The following is a 20,845-nucleotide window of genomic DNA, read 5'->3' on the forward strand; positions in this document are numbered from 1 at the left end:
GCATCTCATTCTTCGAAGCGCTGTTTTAAGGTCGCGCGCTAGACAGGGCCTCTCCATATTTCTAATTCTCGCGTGCCGATCTGTCCGTACTGAACCCTGTCAATAATGACTCGGCTGACGCCACTTCAACTCACTTGCTGATAAACTACTAACTGTTCTAGCTTGCGACACTGCCAAACCCAAACCGCTCCAAGCTTTGTCTCTAAATTTTTACCGTGCAGCCCGATAAAAGCTTGGCGCTCGGTGGCTGCATGCTTATTTTATTTTATTTTTATTTTTTTGCGTCTGTCGTCTGATTGGCTCACCAGGGGAGATACCTCTCTTCAATTCTATTTTGTGCCCATTGTACTCTGTATTGTGTCTTTGACCTTTTGCCCCAGTTACTTAGTTTGTCAGGCCATCGTGAAGAGGGGAAAAAATACATCTCACCTAGTCGCCGATCTACCCGTGCAAAGACCAGGAGTATGAATCTGATTTTTAACTCTAATTCTATGTAATCATGACGATGAAAAGGGGGTGATCGACTGCAGTGTATCAGCGAGTACTATGAGCTGTCACCCAATGCAACAAGAACCCAATCCTGCAAATGCCGAGACAGAGTATCGGTGACAAGAATGTACTACTGCAAGCCCAGATTGTAAGCTTAATTTTTCACCAAAACCACAAGAATCTTTTCTTTTTGTTGGTTTTCTGATGGGCCAGCTGATTAGAACAAGTGAGCCACACAAAACCCACCAATAAATTAGTGCAACTTGGCAGGTCCAGGTCATGATACGTTACGCTGCATCGTGACAAGCCTCAACAAGCTACGTACAGGCCCAGCCAAGTCCCATCACCGCCCGCAGATAAAAAGGTAAAGGGAAAAATGGTCCATTAGCCAACCTCGCTTAAGAGTGCACCACCATGTGCTGTGCTTTGGCAACTTGACACAAAACTCATTCCTGGACCCCCTCCCGCCAAGTCTTGGCCCAGACTTATTCATCGTCAGAGTCTGGACTCGGCGCTGTCGCGTTGTTATTATTATTATTATTGACATGGGCATTACCATGAAATGTGCTCAAAGAAAACAAAATGATCATCTGCGAGGTCAAGTCGAGAACCGAATCATTGACGGGCGTAAAAATCATTTGCATTTGGCTAAATTGACCTACCCTGTCTGCCTGCCCGTTGACTCAACTCAAAGTCGGTGTCTTTTAAGCTCATACGAGCTAGCCTATAAACAGCAGAGACACGAGGTAAGCATAATTTATGAACCTGCCCGTTGGCGTTGGAGGGTCTAGAGTCTGGACCTTTCTGTCAGATGAGGCTGAAAGGGAGGGTCACTCAGACGACGTAATTGGGCAGATTAATCATGCAAAGGACAAAATTATACGATCCAATAGAAGTGAGAGTTACAAGGGGGTCTTGTTTTATGAAGAAGAGGAGAAGAAGAAGAAAAAGTTGTAAAAAATAAAGAAACTATTAGTCACGTATGACGAAATGCATTGATTTACGGGGGCGAAAGAAGGATCATGGAACTTTTCCGTGGATCCATAAGTGAAAAGAAGAAGAACAGAGATTTTCTTTGACCAACTAAAAAGAATAAAGAGGAGAAGATTGATGATAGCCCGATCAAAGCGCGACGGTATCGTCAGAGGGTTCCACTAGCGGATACTCTATTATCTAACGGAATGTGTGCCCATTTCCCGAATCAGGGGGCCACATGGATAAGTCGGCATCTCTAATTGATCGTCGTTAATTTTGCGCTGTTTTTACTTGTATTGTCTGTGTGGTCGTCTCGAGTGCCGTGTGTTTTGACCTTACAGTACTTTTGCACGCAGATCGAGTGTGATCGTCTTGGGATCATCACACATCATTGAAGGAAACAAAGGCCATCAAGGTATAACAACTGACCGCTATACCTACTCACCTACCTATCTAAGAGACAAGAGAAGAATCATTCGTGTCTCTTTGACAGTAAAAAAGAGAGTTCCCGCACAACCCTTGTCCCCATCTTAAGCTTATTTGCAGCTGTGAAGGGGGGGTTACTCGAAGCAGTAATCAGGGACCCTGGTTCTACCTCGTTTGCAACAGAACTTTTGCCAGTGACATTGAGTTAGGTAACTCGACGTGCCATTCTTTCGTAAACATGAGACGTCAATATGCCAAGCTTCCGGCAAAACCGGACATAATATTAAGAACTACAATATCCATGGGAAAGAAGGAGAGCCGTTATAACCGAATGGATCTGCTGGATTTACATACAACTTGAATCTCAGGAACCGGTTTTTTTTTATCTCTTTTCTTTTCCTTCCTTCAGGTCAAAGTGGATATAATTGTCTTGGCTTTCGGACACGATATTGCTCTAAAAGAGCCCCAGCAAAATATACGACAGGAACAACACGATTCATAGTAGGACATTCACTAACCTGAACTGACACTGATACGGACACCGTTGACGGTGAATATGGGTCTTTCAAAGGGCCGAACCTTCGGTGCTTGGCACGGAAGAGTTGTTGTTCTCAGGACCCGTTATTTCCTTCCATCTCTTCTTCCAAAGTCCACAATATATCCATATTGATAGTGACAGTGACAGCAAAGACGACAATACTGATAACAAACAATGGGCCGTATTCCCTCGGTAATGACAAGTTACTGAATAGGCAGCCCCATTACTCTTGTCTGTACTCTTCCTTTCGTCTCTCATGTGTAAAATGACTGACTTGATAAAGACTACGGAAATAAGGCCGCCGCTTAACCAAAAGCATCCACAAATCCATCCGTAATACGTAGTATTCTCACACCCCCCAGCCCAGAACGGCTGCGTCGGCACGATCGTTGGGTCACTGCGCCACGGGATGATGGCATACGCCGCAAGATGAACAGATATGCTTATTATTATTCTTGCCAATGGTTCCAAACCTACTGCAACTTAACTTGACGTGCCCCAATATCTCCGTGCCGTTTAAGCCGTGCCCTTGCTCTGCTCATGAAACGTTGGGTTTGGTCCCTGCGAGCATTACGACTGGTGGATGACGAGTATTTCCCCTTCCCTGATGCAGTGACAGTGACAGGCAAAGCACTATCTGTTCGTTTCGCTCTCTCTCTCTTTCGTTCCCCCCATATTGACAAAGTTTCGTGGTGGCGGAGTTTCGGGACTATTACTTTTGTTTGGCGCCGTTGTGATGCCGTTTTATCCAGTACTCGACCCCTGCTTCTAGTTCTGCTTCTGCTACTGCTTCAAAAGGGGGGCCGTACATCCGAATAGCCACGGAGTGATTACTACGCGTGGTCTATTGGAACGAGACTAATTATTGGGTACTTATACGGGCACTGGGTTTGGGTATGGAAGTTGCCGTTTAGTTGCAGTCACGAAAAACAAGCTATTATTATCATGATGTTGTTGAACCTGCCGAACCTTTCAAGTTATGGCTTCAGGGTAGGGTAGGCGTGTTGCAGTCACAAACTGGAAACATAATTATCAGCGTAACTCGCCTGTTTCTCATACATCTAAATGCATGATTCTTTTGTAGTACTATCAATCTTCGAGTCTGCTCCAGGCTGTTGGGTGTGTGTAGTTCCCTTGTTCCTATGGTCCAACGGAGCATCGGAAAAGACTTGAAACCAAATGGTTTTAGCCATGGAAGATTTCAGCATCTCCTGTTTGTAGGTCATGCATGGACACACACTGGTCATGAACACCACGAAACCATGTTCCGGATAATTAATTGTGCTGACGGGAAAACACCAAGCTATACTGACCAGGCGATTAAGTACCAAGTCCTCACTGGACTGTGTCGAGGTATTGATTGTGATGCCTCTACACCAACGTGTCGAGGCGGAACCCGTGTTTCGTAGCAGTATAGCTCCACGGTTTATATATAACCTTATCTCTTGTTTAGGCTTCGCGGTCATCTATCTTTCCTAATCATAGGTCCTACTATCCTCGGAGACTACCATGGTTCGGCTGTTTCGTCAATCATCCCCTATACACCATCTTGAATGGAGCTACACACCGATAATCCTAAACGTATGGCAGTACGAACCAAAGGATTGAATTCGGTACCGTTCTAGCCAGCTAGGCTCCTGGTGCAAGGACAAAATCTATGTGTTCGCAATACCCCATCCCGTAACATCGGATCAAGGAGGCTAACACAAAAGCACATCGAATTGTGTCAAGAACGTACAAACGTAGCAAGCATAGCTATAATCGGCGACTGTAAGACGCTACTGTCTGGAATTTTGATGTACAGAGTCGGATATATATGTTCGTCCTATCTACCGTGCCACGATCATAGGGAAACACGGCAAGCCTGTATGCCGGATCTAGGGTTGTAGGCTCCCTTTTCAAACTCGCTACGTCAAGTAACTCCAGGAAACGTCAGGCCCAACCCCCCATGAGATGTATTGTCTAGCCTCGTTTATCACATGTCGTAGAATAGTTGGTACAGTGGTGATCTATAGTATACAACGAAAAACACATAACCCCGAAGGAACAAACATGCAGACATGGACAAAAGACCCAGAAAAGCCTGGCTCCTCGGTCAGATCTCAGCCAGATCCCACACTCACTCCCCCCAGCCATCGGAAGATCCAGTGCCATCCCCATCGGTAACGCGTTGCTGAAGAAGATCGTGCAAGCACTGCATGCACTCGTCCGAATAGAACCAACAGCTTCTCTTCACTGAATCTAGCTCGCACGGCTAAGATGCACCATGAGTCTATCGTCGTGTCACACAGTACTCGTCGACTCCGCCCAATTACACGGGAAGCGGTTCATGCTCCCTTGTGGCCGTTTGCCCTGCTGCGATACACAAGTGTCGCTTGCCTTGATACGTGCAACGTATCACTACAAAAGCATACGGGTATCATGTCGCTCGCGCAAGTGGATCGCAGCATCCAAGACGGGTTGTATCCAAGGTAGGCAGGCATTAACGAGCATGCTCTGCTAGACGTGGAAAAACACTGGAGATCAAACGCGAGTTCAGGAAGCGACAGGAGTGACAGGAGATGAAATTGCATGTGGATGTGATCAGCAGTCGCATCGATGGTAGTGGCGTGGGAAGGGGACAACATCGCGGACGTTCGGCACGCCAGAGAGGTAGCTTAGGAGTCGATCGAAACCAAGTCCAAAGCCGCCGTGAGGAGGACAACCCCAGCGACGCAAGTCGAGATACCATGCTAGTTCCTTGCCTCCAGCAGAGCGTTTGCTAGGAACCTCGAGCCCTAGTGCTCGCATGTTCTCTTCAAGCTGGGGAAGTCGATGCTCACGCATAGAGCCGCCAGCCAGTTCTCCCATGTTGGGAACTAAGAGGTCAAAACAGTCAACCGTCAGCCCAGATGATGGGGACGAAGACGACTGTCGCATGTAGAAAGCCTTTATATCTCGTGGGTATTGTGTGATAAACACTGGGACATAGGCATCTGTAGTCTCGTCGTACCCAATTTTCTCAGCAAGGTACTTCTCATGCTCAGACTGCAAACCAGCACCCCATTGAGGCTTGTGCTCGAACTGATCGGCAATAGGCTCCAAGACCTCAATAGCTTCACTGTATGTGATGCGAGGCCACGTCGTAGTTGTGAGCATGCCTCGCCATCGGCGGTCCAGTTGTTCTTGCTCAACAAGGTCTTTGAATGCGAGACGCTCGGAAGGCTCCTTCGAATCAAACCGATTCTGTTCAAGCTCCTTAGCAGCATTAAGTTCCTTCAAGCCACTTGTTAGCGAGTTAAGCATACGCTGTGCCAGGTTCATGACTTCGTTCATGTCATCAACAAAACTCATCTCCGCCTCAAGCATGTAGAATTCACTGAGATGTCGCGAAGTATCACTCTGCTCAGCTCGAAAAGTTGGAGACAAGGTCCAGACATTGCCGAGAGCTTGGGCGAGAGCCTCGAGGTGGAGTTGAGAGGAAACTGTCAGATACTTCGGCTCACGGAAAAACTCATCTGGAGATGATGCCTTGACAGCGAATGCTTCACCCGCTCCTTCGCAATCAGACGATGTGATTATAGGGGGATGCGTCTGTTGAAATCTCTCGCGGAAAAAGAACTGCGTGAGCATGGCGGTGGCATCTGACCGCAGGCGTAGCATAGTGGAGTTCAGAGGTGTTCGCGGTCGAAGATGGGAGATGGTTCGAAGACTTTCAGGAGACTGATATTTGTTCTGAATCGGGTATGTCTAGGACTATGTGAGAAGAAGATTCTCATATATTGGAATGATCTTGGTACACGTACCATGGGGTCAGAACCACCAAGGATTTCCACCTCTAATACTTTCAGCTCAGGCTGTTCTGGACTTGCTGAAGTCTCGCACTCAGCCTTGGTATCAGAAGTCTGAGTTGAGCCATCAGTGGGAGATTTCTTCCCGCTCTCATCAACCCATGTTCCTTTTAAGCGGACAGCTGCACCTGGACGCATGCTGCGAACATGTCAGCCAAAGTTGGTTCATACGTGTAATTTTCAGGCTACATACTCGGCAGCTAAACTCTTATTCACGACCACTTGAACAGGCCGCATGGAAGAGCCATCGGTGATATCGATAAATCGTACCCCTGAGCTCTTTCGTACTGATCTTACCCATCCAGAAACCTCAACATCAGGCACAGGAGATGACGGACCCCACGCTTTGAGCTCAGCTACAGTCTTGATATCCTTCTGGCACTCGCCAGGAACCCTAACCGCGTAAAACCTTCTTTGGGGCCATTGTCTCACTGTTCTTGGAACTCTGTGTGCACGGAACAATCTCATTGTGAAAGACGACAAGTCGGAAGTCCGATCCGGGATAACACAGTGGAAGCTAACAATTTGCGAGTTGCTTGTTTTGGACACCTAGCCACGGGACCACTCTGGTGGAAATAAGGTGTGTCTTATCTTTGGCTCGTATAGGAAATAATGGAGAAATGATTACGTCTCGTTGGCGAGCAAAATGTGATGTGATGTTATGTTAATGTTAGCGCAGTGCCAGACGCAAGGGATGCCAAGTTTCCATTAAAAAAATGGTTGGATGGAGGGGGAATTTTTGGCACCTCATGGGCTTGGTCTAGGGTAACCTAATTGCCGCCCGTCAGGTACTATCGATTAGAATACGAATGGAAAAGTGTGCTATGAACCGGATCATCGAGCTGTAATTCCCATTATGGTTAAGCGGCGGGCCCTTAAAAATGTACCGCACCGGATCTTCACTGAGATCTGGTTAGATACAGCAGCTCGGACTTTAGCTGAGATTGGGGGAGGTCCCATTCAGCCGGTCAGGTCAAGGGTGTGATTCTCGCTTGTTGGTGGTTCGAAGCTTCCATAGAGATGCCGACTGGTTCTCACCGTGGATGTCTTGACTAAACTTGGTGGTCTCTGTGCGCATGGTGTGGATTGTGGTTTTGTAAAGGTATGGGTAGTAGTCTGTAGAGCTGGTAAGGCAGGTTCATGACCAGAGCCACGGTACTGGATCATACCTTCCTTGCCAAAAACACAAACCAGTATTTTCCTCCTTCTGTTCATCAAACAAGGGAAGCAGGTGCTGACCGGGAAACGAGCAATTTTACCCTCAACCTGCATCCATATAATGGAAGGAACAGGACAAGGGATAGTGGTGGCCCTTTCCTTTCCACATACGTTTCAGGAGGCTCCTGCTATAGTTTCATATCCCGTCAAAGACATCTTCCTGTCTTCACCTGAACTTACCTAACATTAGTATCTCACTTATCCTTACTATTAACGACGCCAAAATCTCAGGCTGAGCTTCAGCCTCAGTCAGAATCAATCACATCACCACATGCCTGCCTGTAATTCCATTTCAAATCCGATCAAACCAGGTCAAACCCAAATCAAGCAAACAAATCGTCAGTGACAGATGGGATTGTCCCCTCGTCAATGAACCACTACTGCCCACCCACTCACACTTGACGTCTACATAGTACACTTCTCACGAGACACGACACAACAAGACACCAGCCCACCCAATCGAAACAAGCGTGTTTCTCTCAACTAGTTAGCCCAAAGCCAAAAATGCGAATTCGCCAATTTCCTCGCTCCAACGAGAGACAGCTCCCGACATCATTCGGCCTGAAAAAAGCAAGCCCACACCGCAACCTTCCGTAGTGTAGCGCTCCCCCCAGCTCTCGTTCTGTCTCAGCCTGAACATCGTGACTGGGTTTTATGCGGTTTTCCATGTCTCACATCGTGAACCGATCGATTGCGCACTCCGCACAGTTTCCGCCCAACATGTGGAATCCTGTACAGGATTGTACTTGATGAGGTTAGCCAGATACCACTTGCAACGAACCGACAAGGTCTATGTCGTCAGATTTGCCAATGCGCGTTTGGTTTTTTTTTAGTCTTCCACGTCCTCGGTTCCAGTAGCTGAGCCTCCTCGTCACAAGCCCCCACAACCACACCTTATCTCGTCTCATCTCATCTCACACGTTCATCTTGTCTCCTCCACGAGCTGATGTTGGAGCTGGCGTTGGTCCACCGCCCCGGGTATCCGCTTGGACACAAGCTTCTACCAGGCGAGATGAAAGGGTGCCACAGATCTTGATTCGCAACAATGTCCCGGCCAGTTGTGTCTCAGGCCCGCCGATAAAGATCATTTTTCTCTATGGCCCTGGTCGTCAAATAACCCAACCAGCGTGATTGCTTGCTCCGTCTTGAGATGGCGGCGCCGTCTGTGTTCCCGTGAGATCTCGCAGATGCTCCACGGTTCCCGACCTTCAGTGTAGCCCACCCTGGTTCCATCAACTTGGCTGCCGGGGCCTATGCGGCACTGTACGTCTCCGATGGTACCTAAGATCTGGCGCGGCACAGATCCCCGGCCGACTACGATACGTGCTTCCCAGTCCCTGGTACCCCCAACTCGATAGGCCTTTACTTTGTACCTGCTCATGGCTTTCATGATTCGTTTGGCCCTGCATTTGCTTTGTCTACGTGCTCTCTGCAGCCTGTACATCCTTAAATTCACCTAGTAGAGCTATGCCTGCTAGGACATGTCGTCAAGCGATGCGACCCCGTTTTAGCACCCACGTCTTGCCGTACCCATAAAGTGATGCTGGTCTCTTTTTTCTTCTGCCCTTTGTTTGGCTTGTTGCCTCGCCTCAGGCCGAGTCTGTTTCTAAACAAGTGGTTCAGATCTTGGACATATTGGGTCACACAACCCAGTGTCCATACCTCCCCTCTCTCGCTTGCCCTAGGGTCGTCAGTCAATCAGACTGAGATCCTGAGTCTTGTCTGGTGACAGTTTCCTCAAGCATGTTGCTTTTTCAGACTATATGTCAAGTGTGCATATAAGACCCTGCCGCCCTTCGTCGTGATTTGAATCTGGCATCCTCCTATCCTCATCTAGCCATTGATACTCACCCGCACTACTCCTCTTGCCGGACCAGGCATATTAAACTAGACACTTCGCCTTTCACTTTTTTGCTCTCGACTTCTTGATATCTTCTTATCTCGGGTTCGCCTTAAGCCATAATAAAGTCATCCCTCTGGCCCAAACTTTCCACTATCATCATGGCGCCTCCAAGATCCAGCCGAGTACGGCCCTCAGAGGTCGCAGCTGATACTAAGAGGAACTTCATACCGCTTGTGAAAAAGAACTATGGCGAAATGTTTCCACCATACTCTTACCTCTACCGACAGCCCATTGCACAACTCGCCATCCAGCGTCAGAAACCTACAACACGGCCACCAACGTTCAGAATCGATGTTGGAGATCCGGTCATGCAGGCATTGGCCTACGCAGGCATGGACACACAACAAAGCGAGGCCATGGGCGGCCCCCGCGTTCGTATCCCTTTCATTTGCGCTGCCAATGAACGCAGGCCTGGAGGGGACTGGGAAACTGGATGCGTCGGGTATGAGGAAAAGCTATGCAGACGAAGCAACCTCTCAGCCACACTGAATACGCCTTGGCCAAACTCCACAGAGTCCAACAACTATCCCATTCCATCACAAGGCGGTATCTTTTCAGACGCTGTAGTGGTCTGCCGTGGTCCTCATGATCGCTACGATAGGCTAGACAGTTGGTATGACCTCCCCGTCGTGTCAGTACCACCGACTAGGTGGCCAAAACTCAAGGACAACGGCCTCAAATACTCTTTTGCAGAAGAACGTGAAATGACCCGCGATAAGCTTCGTGGCGCTCTCCGCATATGCCTTTACAACGGATACGACCGTGTGGTTATTGGGGACTTTGGTCTGGGCAATGGATACCGCAACCCTCCTCAGGAGCTGGCAGAGCTCTGGCGGGATGTCTTCCTTTTCGACCCTGACCTTCGAGGGCAATTTGCCTACGTGGTCTTTGTCTTTGAAGACCCTCAGCAAAGTACAATGCGCCACATTCTAGATGAGATCGCCAAAAAGGAAAACGGCCCAAAGAGCAAATCCAGGTCTGGATCATCATCCTCATCTACGACAAGCAAAAGCCACAGCAATGTCCCTACTGATCGCCAAATTTTTGAACATGTCTTTGATTCCGCAGAGGTAGACCGAGTTCTTCGACAGCCTGACCCACGATACGGACTTGGTATGATTACAACATGAGCTGGTTTGTGTCAGTTCAAGACAGATCCTACAGTCCCTCAGAAGACTCAGAGCCAACCGAGTCAGCGTCTCGAGCGGGGCCAGAGACAGGAAAAACAAGTGTCTCAGATGTGCCCATATGACAGATCTCGCAGTGCTCATCTTTCTGAGACCAACCGATGTCGTGGGACCCCTGCGAAACGTTTCTTTTTCGACTCAACTGCACTTTTCCGCGTATTATCGGTCTGCTAAAGAACAAGAAAAATGCTGAGCGCTTAGAAGGATTCACGAAAGGGTATTGTTTTGTAACAATTCGATGAAGGATCCCGGAATGCAACCGAGCCAAGCCAGGATGAATGATGTGTCACAGATGATTTTCGTTGTTTCATTACCTGTTGTGGATCGCCTTCAGTTTAATGGCGAATTTCTTTTTTGGTGTTTTGGGTTGATGTTTGGCGCCTTATTGATTCCCGATCTACAAGTGGCCTGTCAGGCTTCTGCATCATGACGAATGAGAGATGGTATTGGCGTTGGCTGTATCACAGATATATTTAGCTCTGTATTTTAACGAGTGTTCTTTGTCTCTCATGTTACATATTATATTAATGAGTGTCCTTTTACTGTCTCTGTCTCTGATGCTACTTGTGGATTCGACGATTCAAACTCGGCCGAGACGACAGCGGAGACATCGTCACTACCCAGAAGCACAGATGACATTTCGGTACTGAGAAAAGAGGAGCGTGACTCAAAAATCTTGCTCAGTGTGAATTCATTGGTAGCCCCTGTTTCCATGTTGACTTCTGTCTTCCTACTCAAGACAAGGCAATGGACGAATGATTCCTTACCCAGTATAATCTACCTACCAACTCACGTTGAACACAGTTGAACCCTGAAATGCTGTCATAACGTGTACATGCGGGCATCCTTTGACGGTGGCAAGGCCAAAATTAAATACGTACTCATCGAGAAACAAAGCCAGAATGCAGTGCGCGTTGTCAGGCAACCTGATTGAGTACCGGGCACTTCTTAGCCGGTCAAGTTTGATAACTACCATTGTTTTTCCTCGCTATCAATCGCTGATCGCACAGTGTACTTCCTAGTCGTCGTTATCCTACCTACGGGATAGAAAATCTCTCTTCATCGACACAGTACGGCACTATATCGATGCAGGCCATATATACAGCGCTTGCACAGCTCTTCCCTCGCGTGTAACACCGACAGGCGGGTTTTCAGCCGCGGCCACTCGCAGGGGGGAAAGAAGACTACACTGAACTTGGACAACTGCAGAAACCAGATGCATGTCGAAGATCATAGCCACAGGACTAGCGGCAGATCATTTTACTATTATGCATGTCTAATGAGTAAGATAGGGCTACGCAAGCAAGGGCTCATGTTAAACATTCTCAAGCCAACATGACTCTCATGGTTTCTTCCATGCACAACCCCAAGCCTCGATATCTTTGTGTTCCCCTTCTCCACCGCCTCTTCATATCGTGTATACAGTAAGCCAAATTCTCAAATAAACGTTTGTTTACTCCTCCCCTCACTAGCCCTCCGTTGCACATATCTCGATTGTGACACCATTGCACGGCATATGCCCTCGTCGCGTTGCATCTTCTGCCACGAAGGGGCGCTACAATGGCGTAAAGACGGTGAGGGAGATGATATCAAGAAACGAAAAAGCAAGGATAACGATAATAAATGGCAAACTCCGGAGTGGGGAGTTTTGTTTCAGAACAGTTATGCAGAGAGGCGACGTGCAGTAACACCAAATTTGACTGACCGCCAAAACGAAACTGAGAGAGAACAACGAGGAAATGGGAGGTAGAAATAAGAAAAGAGGTCTACTGCAAGGGATGGTTCACGTCCTTTCCCTTGTTACAAATAATGACATGATTGTGGCTCGTGTTGCAGTGTTTACTGGTGTCTCTGATATCCTCAACTTGCAAGTGCCGGCCGGTATTACTGAACGAGGGCACAAAAAAAAAAAAAAAAAAAAGAAACAAGAAGGTTTTGGAGGAGTAACGGGGTTAAGGTGGATTCAACAATGTAGGTCGGTGTGTTTCGTGCTACCTGTTATTCAACATCTTTCATCCTCCTTTCTCCTGTCTCTTTCACCAAATTTTGATTTTGCATTACTCCATAAAAGACCGCTAGTCAACACCCGATTCTATTAACAATGCTATCAGTTCCTACCAATAGGATGGTCTTAAGCCTGCAAAGTTGGACAAGGCTGCTGAGGAGGCCTCATCGCCATCCTTCTTACGCTGTCCGCTCAACTTAAAGAATTGTTAGTTTCAGGTTCCTGCGGCTACTTATTCAGAACTTACCTCCAATTGAACACCCTTGTGAATATGAACCAGCCAGTCCACGTAACTCTGAGCCTCATTGTTTCTGTCCTCCACAAGCATGCGGGCAAAGTCAAATTCAGCACCATCAATGCCTTGTCTGGCAAGCTGGATCGTAAGACCCTTGGAACCTCGCATTGTGCGAAGAAACTCGATGATGTTGCGGACTTGAGCATTCAGGTGTGTCTCAAGCTGTGGTAGAGCCGATGTATACGGATCCAAGCTCTTGAGAGAGTCCTTGTCCTCACCGAATAGATCAGAGATAAGGTTAGGGGATGTTTGGGAGTGGAACCAAAGGAGACATTGCTGGCCATTGTCCACAAGATACACACCGCCGGGTTCCACTCGAGAGAATGACGTGCGAATTGCAGGTGGCATCTTCAGATGGCCTGTTTCAGGGTCGGCGAAACCTTCTTCGGGTGCCAGATTATGAACAGGAATCATACGGGGGTACAGGTACAAGCTCAGCTCAAGACCTCCCATGGAACGAAGCATTCGCATTTCGTGCACTCTGCGGTCGGAGTTCTCAATACCACCCTTGAGAGCTCGACATTTAATAAGACCGAGAAGATACATGCAGTACTCTTTGAGTCGCTCGGGCATGACAAGCTGTCCTGGGGGATGTTGCTGAGAGGCATGCTTTCTATAGCAAGCAAGAACATCAATAGCCTTCTCGCTCAGCCAGTGGCGAATATCCTTGAGGTTACTTGACGTTGTCGCCAGCTTCGTGCTAGCCTCCTTGGCCAGCATACCAATTACGGCGTCTTGGTCAACAAACTTGAGGCACTCACGAATGCCTTGCTCACGCACACCTGATTCCTTAGATGTCTCGGTGACGCTAGCAATAACGTTGGAGCATCTCACACGGCGTTCGCCAGAAGCTGTGGTATAAAGGAGGGCGGACTGGAAGTGAGCATCCAGCTTGGAATCCAACTTTCCATCGTAACTGAACGTGACACCCATCGCCTTGTCAGCGTCAATAACACCGATCTCCAAATCAGCACCGAACGTGTGCTGGATAAAGTTACCATGGTAGCCAGCAACTTGAAGTCCGTTAGAGCATCGAACTTTCATGAGAGCCTGGAAGCCAGTTTCACGGGTCACAGCATGGGAAATCTCAAGCGACAGTTTTCGGCTGTCCCTCCCGGCGATGAAGTTGGGGTAGTAAAATGTTTCTCCGCCGGTAGTTGCAGCAACGTGGCCTGTCAAGCATGGTTAACACAATTTCTCTTGGACTGTCGAGAGTTCAACTTACCGATGGTGGCAATATCGAGGTAGCCGCCCGATGGAGCAGCGAGGAAGAAATCGACACCTACTCCTGAGGCTGCCATTTTCTCAGCGACCTTCTTCCAAGCTGGATGCTCGGTTGTGTAGAGCTTCTTATCTATTTCGCCTCCAGGTTGGTTGCCATTATCACGCAGAAACAGGCGGCCAGGGCCCCAGGTTGGTAGGGCAGAGCATGATGCCACAACCTTGCCTCCTGTCGCCTCAAGCGCAGAAAGTGCCGAGTTCAGGGCAGCCAAAAGAGCGGGTTCGGGGTTCTTAATGGTTGAGAACATGTCTGGCAGTCTAGTCAACAGAGATGTAATCACATCCTTGGACTCGTATGGGTCAACAAAGAGTCCCTCGCTCAGGGGTACAAAGGGGTCCTCAAGATCGGGCATGATCATCATTTGAGCTTGATCGAGGGCAGGCTGCGAACTGTTAGTAAGAATATATGGACGAATGTGGGGGTAAACTCACGTTGACATTGTAGAAGTGAATGTCCTTGTCATAAGTGACAAAGCCAACCTTGGCACCTTCTGGTATTCTACGTTTCGGTTCTCCCTCGTCGTCCAATTCTTGGTCCTCGCCACCATATAGAGCGACACGGATACCCTCGCAAAACGCCTCGACATAACCCTTGTTGTAAGATTCTTGGGTCACATCGATAAGGAACAACCATCGTAGGCCAACTGGCTCCCTGGTCCAGTACTCCTTAGGCACCACAAACTCCACAGTACCGCGGCACAGCTCAGGGCGACTATCACGGTCGACTCGAACGCCCTGTGGGTTGGTCGCGGCAAAATATTCAGCAGGGGTTTCGTTCGGGTATGAGCAGAGGTTACAGACGAACTTGTTTCCACCTGAACGGAACATCATGAAGGGGTTCATGTAAGCTCGGCATCGTCTGCAACGTGGGGGGCCGGGTTCGCCAAAGTCAAGTACTGGAACATCGGGCTCTCCAGCCTGTAAAGGAGCCAGAGGCTGCAGAAGAAGTCCAAGCGACAGGCCCGTGGCTTGTAATGCATCCTGGGTTGAAGGGATATTATTCATGGTGAGTCGAGTGTACTTCGGGGATGAGTTACCCTGATCATGGGCAACAAATGAAACCGTGGATGGCGGCGGAACATGTCGTTCGAATGTCGGGTATACGTTTTTGAGGTAGTACTGTTGCAAAGCGTCTCGCGAGGCCGGTACACTGGGCAGATCATCGGAGGATACTCCTTTGGGCCCGCTGGTCGAGATGGATGCCGCATCGATGCCCTCGCCGACAGGGGGCTGAGTAGCCATAGGGCCAGAACTGAAGGCTGGTGCACCGAACTGACTTTGACTTTGCATTTGGGGAGTTCCCTGGGGACTTCCGAATTGGCCCCCGAACCCAGGGCCACCTGGAACGCTGTCGAGAAATTGTGTAGCAGAAGTTCCCGCTGCAGGCATACCATTGAAGGCTTGAGAAGATCCGGTAGCTTCGACAGTATGGTAGGCATGTCGGTCCTTCTTCTTTTTCCTCGCTGTGCTGTGTCCTTCTCCCAAGCTCATCCCACCCATCTGAGCAGCCAGCGAAGCATCTTGTGGAGGCGCAGCTTGGCCTGGAGGTCCCTGAGCTAAGGGAGGCGCATATCCATAACCTGGAACTGGAGCAGGTGATCCAGTCATGGGAGGAGGAGCTTGTTGACCTCCGAGATACTGAGGTGCACCATATGGTGATGCTTGTTGCTGGTAAGGCGAGGGAGCGATGGGTGGTTGGAATTGCTGAGGGTTGGGCTGCGAGGTTCGATTGGGATCGTTCGGATCAATGACCTCGCCCTGACCGAGGGCGTGGTACTGGGCGTAGTCAGCCATGGCGGTGTTGAAGTTCGGGATGCGAAAAGGGCGAGGAGATCGAAGGTGAGTATCTGTCTATCGGACGAGCATGTGCCTACCCAGTTTAAGGAGACGTGGGGCAATAGATAGTAGAGTGATGTGTAGCAAAGCTCAAAGAACACTGGAAAGAGAAATCAACAATAATTATATGCCGGAAATTGCAAACATGATCTCTCGAATCCGTTCCTAAGCTGGAAATGAGGTATTCACCATAAACTCCAGGAGTAACTGAACTGGAAACGAGCTGCTATCTTCGACGATAGGTGTCCTGCCTCGCTGGCCTTTTCTGACTGCTCCTTCCGACTGGACATTCTAGGCGATCGTGTTCCGTATCCCGCCTTGCCTTGATTGGCAAAGCGTCTAGTGTCATTCTACTGATGCACTGTAATGCAGCACTGTGATCTATCGAGTGGGTCATGTGACGCAACCTGGAACCCAGCCTCGCAAGTGTAAGTGAAGCCGTAGGGTATGGGTGCATTTAATATTTATAAACCATGAGTAAATGCACAAAGGAATAACTAGGCTATGCGTTCTGTTCAAGATAGAATCTCTGTTCAAGGAACCTTGAGAGGATCTGTAAGTATTTTCTACATTTTTATGTTATCATCTCATAGGGACCTATACTTTACCGTTCATCTTGTCTCAGTGGAACGGTATTTGAACGTCCAGCTTGGTACAACATAACGCTTTTAGAATCCCCACGCATGTACCAAAATTAGATTTCGGGTCAACTGGTATGATCAATTAATGTCATTAATGAAATGGTTAACGAGAAATCGAACAACACTACTGATGACTGGGGCTGCCCGCATGAGAGTTGAAGAGCGTAATTGCCAATTACATTGGGCAGGTGAAAGCAGGATCAGCTAATTTCAACCTCCAACCCATGCTTGAGTTATGAACCCCCGGGAGAAGGAAAACATATGCAATGGAAGCAGGCAAATGCATCCAAAGCTCTACATTTGTATTTATTATCTGGTAGGTTGAGAAAGTTGTAGCAATAGACGCCGGCGATCACGATACCACATCTTGTGCCCCTCACCTGACCTCACCTGACGTAGCGCATCTACTGTCAAAGAGGGAGACATGGTGAAAGAGAAGCTCGAGTCAATTTGATACGAAGCAACATGAGTAACGTAAAGTATAATGTCTCTTACTTTTATGTAGTATGAGTTCGATCTGGTACGTTGTTTATGAATGCAAAATAGCAACGATTGATTTGGCCTAATGTTGACTTCTGCACGCATGTGAACCTTCAAGGCGGATGAGATATAACAGCCTGTACGAAGTCTTTAATCAATAATTCATTTCGAATCAAAAGATTTAAATGCACTGCCGATTCTAGATCAGTTTACTTGATCTCAATATCTGATTTGTAGGTGTGACGCGTAACAGGTTCTCTCATCCGGTAGTAATTGTTGGACGCCTCCGACGGTGTAAGTCGTGATGCAACATCTCTGCTCTCCCCAGTGACGAAGAAGGGTTATCGTTTAATAAAAAAAAGTATGAAAGGTACTCAAGTTATAGTTGCACATAGTCCCATATTCAAAGTAGCAAGATTATGGCTGTGGTGTGGTCCATACGTGTTTGATGATCAGACAATGGTGGGATGTGGATAGCTTCAGATGCGACGCGCGAGGTTGTGATTTGGACTTGAAAGTGACTTTGCGCGATATGGACTATAGTTCGACCGAAGGAGCTCAGAACAACGTCGAAATTACACTATCGGGATCGCTCTTTCTCATGAAGACATTGAATAACCCTACAAAAGCAAAAATATCACTCTATCGGTCGTAATCCGGAATGCGACAATGGGCATGGCTCTTTCAATCGTCTCTCAACAGTCGCCCGGGATGAGGGGTGCCTCATTTGTCACAGGCAATAATTCGACGAAATCTCCACCTTTCGCCAAGCAAAAAAGATTGCCCTAAACTCGCAAGAAGACAAAGAGATCGACTGATTCATCTCGTTAAAGACGGCGAGCGAAGAAGCGGGAGAATCCAAGGAAATGGATGTTCGGGGGCATGAGTTGCGCTCACATTTTGCCAGACTCTAGATCACACAAAGGTACACCTCACCCGAGGTGATGTCCGGACTGACCAATAAAAAAATCGGTCAGTGCCCAGGTATGATTTTGGCATTTTTGGTGCCCCATTTCCTTAAGTGCCATATCTTGGAGGGTCCAGGCTTGGCATCCCCTCAAATCTGACCAGCTGGATGTGGCTGGACTGAGTTATGCAGAGAGCTTCAACCAATCCGCACACGCGGTAACGAGGCTCATGTGTTTTATGACGATCTTCTTGGCCTTGTGCACTCTTTTATGCAATCGCATGCCAACGGGTGTTTAGCATGCATGAGCATTTTTAGTGTGGCGTCCAGAAAAATGCCCCTCTTCCCATCTGAGGCAAGTGGGACCCATGGCAGGGCAGGCTAGCAGCCCAGATGAGTCGGGTGTTAGGGTGTGCACAGGCGCCGTGCAGCACAGCACAGCTCAGTCCCGTCGCGAAGCTGTAAGAGCGCGGGACAGGCAGGTAGAGAGCAAGAGCTACCGTCCCTTTACTGATTGCGCTCTGCCCCCGCTGAATATATAAACATGCCCCGTCCCCTCCACGCGCCCGACGAGGTGATCCAGTCTGTTCCCTGATCCTTTACTCATTAAACGTCTTTCAGTTCATTCAATCGCCTTAATCGTCTCTTTCGCGTCTTTGCTCTCATCTCAAACGCATCCATCACTTGTCTACACACAAACCACACAACTTCCACAAACCGTCACAATGCCTGCCAAAGCCGCCGCCGCTCCCAAGAAGGCCTCTGGCCACGCCAGCTACCAGGTGAGTCCAATCCATTTGTGGCAATACAAAGTTTCGAGTTACTAACATTCTCATTTTAGGATATGATCACTGATGCTATTGTCAATGTATGTGAAATTTGAAAGCTCCTTGTTTCCTGGCGCGTACACCATCGCGCACTCATCTCTTGGTCGCGCATGAGGCCATCGCCACGCGCCCGCCCGCCCGCACAACCTGATCTGTCTTTCCTTTCAATCTGTTTTCACTCACTAACGTGCTTTCTTTCGCATCAACAGCTCAAGGACCGAAAGGGCTCTAGGTAAGATTTCCATTTTCTTATTCTCTTTGGCACACTATTGCCATCGCTCCCAGTTTTTCCTTCAGTTGCTGACTCGTCACACAGCCGTCAATCTTTGAAGAAATATGTTAAGGCCAACAACACTCTCAATGTCACCGACAACATGTTCGACTCTTTGTTCAACAAGGCCCTGAAGGCTGGTGTTGACAAGGGTGTCTTTGAGCAGCCTAAGGGTCCCTCCGGTGGTACCAAGCTTGCCAAGAAGCAGCCTGAGCCTAAGAAGGCCGCCGCTCCCAAGAAGGTTGCTGAGAAGAAGGACAGTGCTGAGAAGCCTGCCGCCAAGAAGCCCGCCGCCAAGAAGGCTGCTGCTCCCAAGAAGCCCGCAGCTGAGAAGAAGGCCGCAGCCCCCAAGAAGGCTGCCGCTGAGAAGAAGACTGCCGAGAAGACCGAGAAGGCTGAGAAGGCTGAGAAGGCTGCTCCTGCTAAGGCTGCCCCCAAGAAGACCGCCGCCGCCAAGAAGGCTGCTGCCCCCAAGAAGGTGTGTACTTACAATCTGACTACTGTTGACCAAACTCTGACCTTTGTTCTAGACCGCCGACAAGGCTGAGAAACCCGAGACGACTCTCACAAAGACAAAGGCTGGCCGTGTCGCAAAGACCACAAAGGCTGCCCCTGCCAAGAAGGCCGCCGCACCTAAAAAGGCAGCGCCTAAGAAGGCCGCTGCTACCAAGGCGTAATCTGACGCTGAGCAGTATTGAACTTTAATTAATGACGACCACGGCGTTAAAGGATTTGTTCACGGCTAGGGCACGGGAAGTACGGTTACTGGAATTTCGATGGTTTGGTTTGGAGCGGGATTATTTGGTCGTTTATTTGCGCACGTACGCGAAGACTCGCGTCTGTATGATCCAACCCTCAGCCATCTCATGTTTTGGAGATGGTACACTCGAATTGAGGGTTCACTTCTACACGATCATGCCTCTTTGTATTATATCCCGCATGACATGGCAATTTTTCATTAGGCGTGTCAGGTTTGAGACAATGCGAGCGGTAGAAGGTCGACGTGTTTTACGGTGAGGGCAAAAAGTCTGGGCGAGGAAGGGCATGGAGGGATGCGGTTATACCACTGTCGCTGTTTTGAGTTATCTGTTTTAGAGTACGCGATGAATATCACCAACATGATCAAATTTTCAAACTGTTGAGCCATTCTGGTGATCTGCTGAAACTACGTGCGCGCATTGTTGACGCGCTGGCTTAGGGCTTGTTGACGTGGGTAGCGATGAAGCGTGTCTCAAGTCAGACTTGCCAGGGGTATATACAGCATGGGTCACAAGCGTGTTGTGGCAACAAAACCAAGTAATAGATGGGAGACAAAGGCGGTCTTGAGAAGCCTGATACTGGGTGAATGCATTCTCAGCCCAGTGTCTGGTCTGTGTACAAAGACTCCATTACGCGTCAAAGAGATCCTGCGTATAAGTCAGACTGTTGATACCAGGTCAAAGGCACATGGAGTTCGAACTGCATTCGACATAGCAATAACAAACAAACTACGGAACATCAATAATACCAAGCAATGGCCTCATTCCTAGTAACCGAGTATAGGTGTCATCTGTCCTGAGTGAGGTGTTGGTTCGACCGCTATCTTGTCGTTGAGTGTGTTGCTGACCAGCTGGTATGAGTTGTAGTTAAGAAAAGTGGAACCACGAAACTTTTGAGTTGGCACCCGCGGCGTCTATTTATAGGAGGACAAGTCATCCTCGACCACTTGCTTGATGCAGTTGGATGAGAGGAACGAT

At 48.6% G+C, this 20,845-nt stretch overlaps 4 protein-coding genes across 4 annotated transcripts; 2 read left to right on the forward strand and 2 right to left on the reverse strand.

The window, feature by feature from the left end:
* Window positions 1-5,011: 5,011 nt before the first annotated feature.
* FSST1_012176 (asparagine--tRNA ligase SLM5) lies at window positions 5,012-6,726 on the reverse strand (the record flags this gene model as incomplete). Its single annotated transcript, XM_083235379.1, has 3 exons — window positions 5,012-6,157; window positions 6,214-6,397; window positions 6,452-6,726. The coding sequence occupies 3 exons, from the start codon at window positions 6,724-6,726 to the stop codon at window positions 5,012-5,014; spliced, it is 1,605 nt and encodes a 534-aa protein (XP_083081872.1).
* Window positions 6,727-9,477: 2,751 nt separating this feature from the next.
* On the forward strand, window positions 9,478-10,509 carry FSST1_012177 (uncharacterized protein; the record flags this gene model as incomplete). Its single annotated transcript, XM_083235380.1, has 1 exon — window positions 9,478-10,509. The coding sequence occupies one exon, from the start codon at window positions 9,478-9,480 to the stop codon at window positions 10,507-10,509; it is 1,032 nt and encodes a 343-aa protein (XP_083081873.1).
* A 2,171-nt stretch (window positions 10,510-12,680) lies between these two features.
* FSST1_012178 (uncharacterized protein) lies at window positions 12,681-15,941 on the reverse strand (the record flags this gene model as incomplete). The annotated part of the gene is made up of 4 exons (XM_083235381.1): window positions 12,681-12,767; window positions 12,819-14,038; window positions 14,092-14,530; window positions 14,580-15,941. The coding sequence occupies 4 exons, from the start codon at window positions 15,939-15,941 to the stop codon at window positions 12,681-12,683; spliced, it is 3,108 nt and encodes a 1,035-aa protein (XP_083081874.1).
* Window positions 15,942-18,736: 2,795 nt separating this feature from the next.
* On the forward strand, window positions 18,737-19,786 carry FSST1_012179 (histone H1/H5 family protein; the record flags this gene model as incomplete). The annotated part of the gene is made up of 5 exons (XM_083235382.1): window positions 18,737-18,793; window positions 18,853-18,879; window positions 19,048-19,070; window positions 19,155-19,587; window positions 19,640-19,786. 5 exons carry the CDS (start codon window positions 18,737-18,739, stop codon window positions 19,784-19,786), a joined length of 687 nt encoding a protein of 228 aa, XP_083081875.1.
* Window positions 19,787-20,845: the final 1,059 nt, after the last annotated feature.

This window comes from Fusarium sambucinum, chromosome III, assembly GCF_050947815.1.
Source record: "Fusarium sambucinum isolate potato_lamoka chromosome III, whole genome shotgun sequence".
In the NCBI taxonomy this organism is placed as follows: Eukaryota; Fungi; Ascomycota; class Sordariomycetes; order Hypocreales; family Nectriaceae; genus Fusarium; species Fusarium sambucinum.